Source organism: Schistocerca piceifrons, chromosome 7, assembly GCF_021461385.2.
Source record: "Schistocerca piceifrons isolate TAMUIC-IGC-003096 chromosome 7, iqSchPice1.1, whole genome shotgun sequence".
Lineage (NCBI taxonomy): Eukaryota > Metazoa > Arthropoda > Insecta > Orthoptera > Acrididae > Schistocerca > Schistocerca piceifrons.
In genome coordinates, this window is record NC_060144.1 from 478,786,830 (window position 1) to 478,796,649 (window position 9,820).

The 9,820-nt window shown below is 38.5% G+C and overlaps 1 protein-coding gene across 1 annotated transcript in view; it reads left to right on the forward strand.

Annotated features, from left to right (window-relative positions):
- LOC124804640 (heat shock protein 75 kDa, mitochondrial) overlaps positions 1–9,154 on the forward strand; it is a 352,899-nt gene extending 343,745 nt beyond the window's left edge. Inside the window, exons 15-16 of the mRNA XM_047264860.1 lie at positions 4,566–4,870; positions 8,874–9,154. Of these exons, the coding sequence (XP_047120816.1) occupies positions 4,566–4,870; positions 8,874–8,975 (407 nt within the window). The 3' untranslated portion in view covers positions 8,976–9,154. The remainder of the gene's footprint in view (positions 1–4,565; positions 4,871–8,873) is intronic.
- Positions 9,155–9,820: the final 666 nt, after the last annotated feature.

The window sequence follows — 9,820 nt, forward strand, 5'->3', positions numbered from 1 at the left end:
TCCACGGACAAATATGCCTACAAGGAAATTCCTAGGTACTTTATATAAGGCTGGAGTCATGCAGTAACATGCCCAAACAGAAATCACAACCAAGACAGTAATTCAGTAGTTTGTGGGACCAGTCATTAATAGTTTGTGTGGACCCCATCCACTTTCTAGCATCTATTCAGAAAAATGCAGAAAGGTGTTATGGAGATCACTGGACATTTTTGAACATTTATTATCGTATGTTGGGTAAAATGTGGAATAAAGGTGGCTTTTTGAGATAGAAACCAGATCAAATTCTTCATTTGACAATAAACTGACAATGGCTGTTAAAAGGAATTATAAATAAATTAACACTGAAAGTGCTTAGGTCATGTTGGTCAAATATGTAGTGGAAATTGTAATTTTGTTGTTCAGAATGTAACAAACACTCACAGAAAGTGACAGATGTGAAATTAATGTTGAATTTGACTTTTCTAATGAAGACACAATAGTAATTGATATCAGATAGAGAAGTATATGCTCTAAGAGCTACGTTATCACTTAAAACAAGCAGACATTGTGTTCTGATGGTTGTTTGATATGTTTTACAATGGACAAAAGTGGCAAAGCAGTGTTGTAATGTATGAAAAAGGAAGATGTTTACCACTCACATTAGCTTCAGCACTACAGCTGATAGGATGTGCAAACTGTTACAAATATATGTAACTGAATGAAGTAAACTGGATCAGTGAGGCAATTCACTTTGATGAGACAGTGAAGCGTTTACTTATGGTGACATGGGTAAATGATAACTAATTTAATTTGCTACTTGTACAGGAGGATTAAATATAGTGAAAGCACAGTAATAGTTTTTTTTAACTACATGAAGGTCTTAATCCTGCATCTCAGAGTTTTATTTATTTCATCCAAGGATCATCCCATATTGTAATTATGCTCTACTAGGATAGGACAGATGGTCAGCCATCACCTTGATGAAGGGACCATCCCAGCATTTGCCTGAGGTGATCTAGGAAAACAATGGAAAACCCAAACCGGATTGGGCAGACAGAGTGAACCCCATCATCCTGAATAGGAGGCCAGTGCTTTAACAGCTGCGCTCCCTCATTCGCTTGATTTCTATTATACAATGTTGTTTGATTTACACACATAAATCTTCATCAACTAACAATATAAAAGTGGAAAATCCAGGAAGAAATAATGACAGTATTATGAAATGGATAGATTGCTACTCGCCATATAGGGGAGATGATGAGTTGCAGATAAGTACAACAAAAATACTGTCAAAGAAATAAGCTTTTGGCCAGAAAGGTCTTCATCAGAATTAGACAACACACACACACACACACACACACACACACACACACACACACACTCGCAAATGCATGTGTGTATTGTCAAATTTGGATGAAGGCCTTTTTGACCAAAAGCTTACTTTTTTGACCGTATGTCTGTCTGTCTGTAACTCAGCATCTCCAGTATATGAGTATATGGTGAGTAGCAATCTGCCCTTTTCATAATATTGTTAATACTGGGAATAAAAACAATCTACATAAAGACCTAAAATCCCTTACCTTGCTTCAAAAAGGGGTCCAGTATTCAGGAACACACTTTCAGTAAATTGCCAGAAACCATTAAAAACTTGGTTTCAGATATAGCACTGTTTGAACTGAGTTTTGTTTTGACAGGCAACTCCTTCTACTCTATAGATGAATATCTTAACAGGGACTGTTAGACCAGCTCAAGTAAAAATGTCTGTTAGATTTCAGTTTTTGACTGCACATGTTCACAACAGTCCAGATTAGGTATTCTGTGTATGATAAATTTATTAAAAGTGCATAACTATGTTTTGTGGTGACAATGTATTAATTCTGTAAATATTAGCAGTTCCAGTTACATGCTTTTTATATCATACTTTCTGACTTGTTCTACACCCGTGATAATCATCCCATTTTTGGGTCTGTGGAATAAAAACAGTCTAATCTAATCATAACACTGCTGGCGTGGGTAGTGGTAAAATACGAGGGTTGCCCAGAAAGTAATGCACTGCATCTTTTTTCTAAGCCAAAAACAGTGCTACGTATGTGAAGCATTACGTATGTATTATTTGAAGTCTCCTGAGCGAGCGCACCAAGTTTCCGTCACTTCCGACAGATAGTGTAGCTGCAGGATAGTTTCAAAATGGCATCTATAGGTGATGAACATTACAAGCAATTTGCCGTCATTTAATTATTCACTGCAGAGAAAGAAACTGTGGGGGGTATTCACAAGCACCTGTGCAAAGTCTATGGAGCATCTGCTGTTGACAGAAGTACAGTTAGTCGCTGGGCATGGAGGGTGATGGCATCAGAAGGCAGTTCGGTGGAGCTCCACGATGTGCAGTGGTCAGGGAGACCATCCACAGCTGGCACACTTGAACACTTGACATGTTGCAGCAAGCTGATGTTGTCATTTGTGAGGACAGATGCATTACGACTCGGCAGTTGGTGCGGCATCTGTCATTGAGAAGGAGGTGATACGCACAGTGAAGCACTGTCTGTGCCACAGGACAAGAATTAGTACCAGCAGGGCATACATGCCCTTGTTTCGCACTGGAGGAAGACCATAGAAGGGGACAGAGATTATATGGATAAATAGGGTGTGTAGGTAAACCACCATGTAACTCTCATTATGTTCAATAAAGAATTGTTGAAGAAGAAAAAATGTGGTGCTTTACTTTCTGAGCAATGTTTGTTGTTGCTGCATGAGGGTAACCATTTCAGGTGACACACATTGGTAGAGGGCTCGCCAGCCAAAGGTGAATCAGAGTATGGCTGGGGTTGGGTCCAGCAAGTCAAGCAGGCACAAAAACTTGTGAAGTGTCATGCAGTATTGCTGAGGATTGTTCAAAAGTCATGATGAATAGGAGACAAATCCCAAACGTGGGATTCTTGAGTTTAAGGAGATCATTATGGAGTCATTAATCTGCAGAATGTACAAGAATCATGTCTCTGATGAGGAAGCTCTGTAGATCTGTTTACTTTGATGGTTAGTACACTGGAACTGACAGTCAAAGGATAGACCCTGTAATTTGGTTATCACTCTGTAAGACAGTGCACAAACCTTATGATAGCTAAATACCTTATGACATGCTGCCGCAGCGTGCACTTGAGAGTTGAAATATTCTAGTAAGCAAGTATTTTAGCACCTTAAGTATTAATAAACTGCTTCAGCTGTATTTAGTCCTTTATTATTGGATCACTAATGGTTTTGTGGCAGTAAAAGTCACATCTTCAGGTGAATTCATAACCAAAACATTGGAGCGTGAAATGCTCAGAAATTTGTACCCAGTACCTGAAGATGTGGCTTTTAGTACCACAAGACCGGTAGTGATCCAATAATAAAGGACTAAATACAGCTGAAGCGTTTTTTAATACCCAAGATGACTATTCATAGCTGTGGTTGCTCTACCTACAAGGTTGTCTGCAGAAGTACTTAAGCATTAAAAGTTTTACAAGGCTGATCCATTTTCAACTGCTAGGTCAAATTTAGCTGTACTTATCTTGAAAATGATTCACATAAAGTCCATCCTAAAACTGCAACCACAAATAGAAACATTGACACAGTGGTGTAAATGGTATTGGGTATCCCATTATTAAAGGTGTGTGAAGAAGCAAACACAGTGAATATATCAGAAGAAAGAGTTCATATCACATGAAGAATTAACTGTGAGGAAGCTTTGTGGACACTTGCTATATTTGTTGAATGGCGAGAAAAAGCAATTATGAGTCTGTCTCAAATTTCTCAGCCATTTTGAAAAGATTCCAGTTGAGTGTGAGAGCCCATTTGTTACGGTGGGTAAGACATGCAACAGGCATTTCAAACCAAAACCAGTCCTTCTATGACTATGTAGCACAACTTACATAAAGACTTATGTTGTAAATGACCACACCAAACTCCAAAAAGTTGTTTTTTTATTTTGAAACTTTTGTTGATATAGCAGCCATGACCTGCCAGAACTTTCAAAATGTTTATTGGTGAACACCACTTGCCTATAATTTTAGGCTTTAGTTTTTATGTGAATATGTGGCCCTTGTGTGTGACATGATGTTATCAAGTTTGAAACTTTTTTAATGCCCTTATTCATATGAAATGAGTCCACTATCATTAATTTACACTCTGGGACATTCAGTTGTCATTCCATATCACCTATCGTACAGATGACATGTCGTGTCACATTTTCACGCAAACACAGTTGAACCACCTTTACTTGAGTGAACACAAGCACCAAACAGTGATGACCCACTTATCAAAGCAACATGTAGTTGATGTTTTTTTGTGAGTGGAAAACTCTTCTCTCTTTTCTGTACCAGCATTAAGTGGTTTAACTTCAGGCCATCATCTCGCAAGCTACTATCACTGTAGATAAGATATATCTGGATTTCTCAACAGATTCTCAAATTAATTTGTTCAGCATATGTGTCTTTCGTAAAGATGGTCTAATTAATGTGATGCATGTTTATTATACTGCATTAAAGTACTTTTGTCTCTAATCATTAGTTAATAAAATATTATGCCATTATACGTCATATTGCTTTCAGGATCTGATAGCCTGTCTCGGACATCAGTTGAAGCATTGCTACCATGGGTGAAGAGTGTGTTAGCAGGAAAAGTGCATAATGTCCGTGTGACACAGCGTTTGGACTCACACCCTTGTGTGGTCACAGTTGAAGAGATGGCAGCTGCACGCCACTTCATTCGGACCCAATCACATCAACTACCTGAGGATGCTCGCTACACTCTGCTGCAGCCACAGTTAGAAATTAATCCTCGGCATCCCATCATTAAGAAGCTTGCTTTTCTTAGAGATTCAAACCCAAAGCTGGCTGAACTAGTTACTAAACAAGTACGTAAGTTATATGTCTACTTTGGTTAATAAAATGAGACTACCAAGACTGATGAATAGACTACACTAAAAGCATTTAATGATAGTCAAAGTGTAACTTTTAATAACTATTTATTATCGTACAGAAACTAGGTTGGGATAATATCAATTGCATTTTCTGCATTTTGTTTTTATCACTGATTTTTACATTGCCTATAATGGGATATTAGATGTTATAGGACTTACAAGAAACAGTTCTTAAATGCAAGATAAGAGTAATTCTTTTTGTTTTAATGCGATGTAATTCAGTACTTCTGAGTAAATTATTGATATAAGGATGTGGCCACAGTTGGACAGTGGCCATTCACACGTCTTTCCCCTTATGTGGCCGAAATACTAAATGTCTATTTCCAAAGCTGTTTCACAGAGGAAGACTGCACTGTAGTTCCTTCTCTAGATTGTCGCACAGATGACAAAATCGTAGATATCGAAATAGATGACAGAGGAATAGAGAAACAATTAAAATCGCTCATAAGAGGAAAGGCCGCTGGACCTGATGGGATACCAGTTCGATTTTACACAGAGTACACAAAGGAACTAGCCTCCTTTCTTGTAGCAGTGTACCGTAGGTCTCTAGATGAGTGTAGCGTTCCAAAGGATTGGAAAAGAGCGCAAGTCATCCCGTTTTCAAGAAGGGACGTCGAACAGATGTGCAGAACTATAGACCTATATCTCTAATGTCGAAGAGTTGTACAATTTTGGAACACATATTATGTTTGGGTATAATCACTTTTCTGGAGACTAGAAATCTACTCTGTAGGAATCAGCATGGGTTTCAAAAAAGACGATCATGTGAAACCCAGCTTGCACTATTCGACCACGAGACTCAGAGGGCCATAGACACGGGTTCCGAGGTAGATGCCGTGTTTCTTGACCTCTGTAAGGCGTTTGATACAGTTCCCCACAGTCGTTTGATGAACAAAGTAAGAGCCTATGGACTATCAGACCAATTGTGTGATTGGATTGAAGAGTTCCTAGATAACAGAATGCAGCTTGTCATTCTCAATGGAGAGGAGTCTTCTGAAGTAAGAGTCATTTCTGGTGTGCCGCAGGGGAGTGTCGTGGGACAGTGCTATTCACTATATATGTAAATGACCTTGTGGATAACATCGGGAATTCACTGAGGCTTTTTGCGGATGATGCTGTAGTATATCGAGAGGTTGTAACGATGGAAAATTGTACTGAAATGCAGGAGAATCTGCAACAAATTGACGCATGCTGCAGGGAATGGCAATTGAATCTCAATGTAGATAAGTGTAATGTGCTGTGAATACATAGAAAGAAAGATTCTTTATCATTTAGCTACAATATAGCGGGTCAGCAACTGGAAGCAGTTAATTCCATAAATTATCTGGGAGTAGGTATAAGGAGTGATTTAAAATGGAATGACCATATAAAATTAATCGTCGGTAAAGCAGATGCCAGACTGGGATTCATTGGAAGAATCTAAGGAAATTCAATCCGAAAACGAAGGAAGTAGGTTGCAGTACATTTGTTTGCCCACTGCTTGAATACTGCTTAGTGGTGTGGGATCTGTACTAGATAGGGTTGATAGAAGAGATAGAGAAGATCCAACGGAGAGCAGTGCGCTTTGTTACAGGATCATTTAGCAAATCGCGAAAGCGTTACGAAAGCGTTACGGAGATGATAGGTAGACTCCAGTGGAAGACTCTGCAAGAGAGACGCTCAGTAGCTCGGTACGGGCTTTTGTTGAAGTTTTGACAGGGGTTTGACAACATACCTTCACCGAGGAGTCAAGCAGTATATTACTCCCTCCTACGTATATCTTGCGAAGAGAACATGAGGATAAAATCAGAGAGATTAGAGCCCACACAGAGGCATGCCGACAATCTTTCTTTCCACATACAATATGAGACTGGAATAGAAGGGAGAACTGATAAAGGTACTCAAAGTACCCTCCGCCACACACCGTCGGGTGGCTTGCGGAGTATGGATGTAGATGTAGATGTAGATGTGTCTGTCTTAATCTTTTAAATAGCATATAATTCTGTACTTTATTTCGTTTTTAAAGCACTGTACTTATATTCTTATCATTGCGTGCCTCTCTTGCACATTTCTGTCAGGTCATTCTGTATTCTCTCAGGATGTCCTACACATAACCACTGGATAATGGCCTTCAGGACTGACTCAGGTCATTTAAACAGGTATTTAAAACAAAAGTAAATGTGAAACCGGTGTAGTCATTTTAATTCAGATCAGCACGACACCTGAACCTGCATCATCATGCTCCACATGCTGGACAATAAACTAAAAGAATATGTTGTGTTCAGTGGCATGCTCTGTCAGTGGTTGATGCAACTTACATGTGGTCACAGTTGGGCAGTGGCTCTTCACACAAGTTGGCAGTTGTTGAGTAGATACTTACTCCCAATCTCACCTCAGTGGTCTCCCACAGCCATTCACTCCTAAAATGTTGTGCAGTAGTTGCAGTGGAAATGCTTTAGGAGTCCCTCTTACAGTTAGGATGGGATTTATCAGTGTCTGATTTGGAATATGAAATGCTCGGTGGACTGATCTTCCACATGACTCTTGGTCATGAAATGACTCGTTTAATAAAGTGTTGGAACCAGCAGTGGTATAAGAATAGATTGAGTTATCTGAGTAGGCAGTGAAACGTAAGGAGGATTTTCAGACGCTTGCTCCTAGGGTCAGGGGATGTGGTTAGCATATTAATCCTTTCACTGCTGTGGGTGTGTGTACACTTCCCTAAAGGGCTATAGATGTCTGAATGTATCCTGAGCTGCCAACTTCTCACTGCTGTGGATGAGCTACTTCCATATCTTCGTGAATCAAAATGTTTTGAGTATTTATCTCACAACATATGTGCCTTATTGCATGCTATCATTAAAAAAAGCCTTGTTTTGATGTATTGAATTGTTTAAGATATGACAATTGTGTCAGCATAATTTTCAATGTGCAAGGGCATGAGTGGGCACTTTATGTGACTGTCCTTTGGATATAAAATCCAGCTATCAAGAATGAAATGAGATACCTTCCGCTTTCAATTTAAATAAAATTTCAATATCTTATTAATATTTCATTCACTCCAGTGTATGAGCTAAAATCAGCTTTACCCAAAGTTTATGTAATGTATCTTTACCTCTGCACAATCTTCAGAATTTCATGTAATGCCTTATTTAATTTGATATAGTGCAGTAAGTATGGCGGATAATGAAAAGAAATTCAGTACATTATCAAGCAAAAATATCACACTGTAAGATGTGCAAAAATAAAATTTTTTCATGTAATAGTGTTTGGAAAGTCAGAAGATTAGTATTTCATATTGGCCAGAACACCATCTCTCAGCACAAATACCAGCATTTGTCGAGCAGTATGGCCATAATAAAAGCCGCCTCAGCGCAGGATTCAAAAATCATGTCTGAAGCAGTGAAATGGTTAAGAGAATTGGAGGATATGTCACAGAGGATATGTTTATAGAAAATGCTTGGTAGTTTCTGCTTGCCGGCTGGAGTGGCCGTGCGGTTCTAGGCGCTACAGTCTGGAGCCGAGCGACTGCTATGGTCGCAGGTTCGAATCCTGCCTCGGGATTGTGTGTGAGCCCTTAGGTTAGTTAGGTTTAATTAGTTCTAAGTTCTAGGCATAGTGCTCAGAGCCATTTGAACCAAGCCAGTTTCTGCTTGTTAGTAAAAGACCTTGGCAAGGCATTCAGTGCGCTAGGAGGAGGGCTGTACAGGTTTGTGTGGATGGGTTGTTTGTTGTTTAATTATGATACATAGAGTAGAGTATAACTGCACTTACTCCAGTTTTTGTTTTGAAACGTTATAGGTGAACTTATTTTCTGTCACGTATTGCCAATTTGTTAACATGTGGGTTTGTAATAATAAAACTGAGGTTTTGGCAGCATTCAAAAAGTGCGCAAATGAATTATTAATTGTTTGTTGTTCGTAAAGATATCATTTTAAATGTAATCATTTTCTTACAGCTGTTTTCCAATGCAATGGTCTCAGCAGGTCTGATGGAAGATCCAAGAACACTAGTTACAAGTATGAACGAGCTGCTGACTCTAGCTTTGGAAAAACACTGAGGCATTTGGCTGTGACTTAAATACTTTCATTAGTTCATCTTTCAAATACAGGAGACATCTCAACAATGATAATATATGTTTATATCATGGCCAAAGGATTATGTATCTATCACATGTCATAGCTCATCACAAAATACTGTCAGTTGTGAGTTTGTAAATAAAATAACTGAAATCCCTGAGTGTTTCCATCATTTTCTTATAAAAATAAAAATAAATTGAAAAGTAAAAAGAATGATTTAGTTCATACAAGTCAGTGTACTAATTACTCATCATTTGGTTTTGAAGCTTTTGCAGGAGATATGTTTGCAGACAAAACCATAAGATTTCAGGTCTGCCTGTTACACAAACAATTGTTGTTTTTCTTTTATTTTTTATTCTTTTATTTTTTTAAATATAAACCTAAACATGCTCCAGAACATATATGCCATTGTCCTTGGGTACTTATTCAGTTGTGTAAAATGTAAACAAGCCTTAAGTAATAGTTGTTAGAGATGAAAGACATAGCTGTTTGGCTGGATTCTGGCTGTCCAGCCATCCTGTAAGCTAGGTAACCAGGTATCAGGTGGCCTATAATCAGCCAAACATTGCCACAGAGCAGCCGTAATGTGCAGTTCTGAGCAAGCCTGCATAGGTCAGGTGTGGACGATCTCATCGAATTGGATAAATTTGGCCAACATCATTCATGAGTGAAGCTAGCAAGTGGCAATTGATTGGATTGGTTGATTGATTGATTGACTGACTTGACTACTTTATCTGTTGTGAATTGCAATCACATTCACTTGTTGTAAGTTGAGGCTGTTACTGGAAATAATTATTTAATTTAAAACTAAATTATAAAAAAGTAA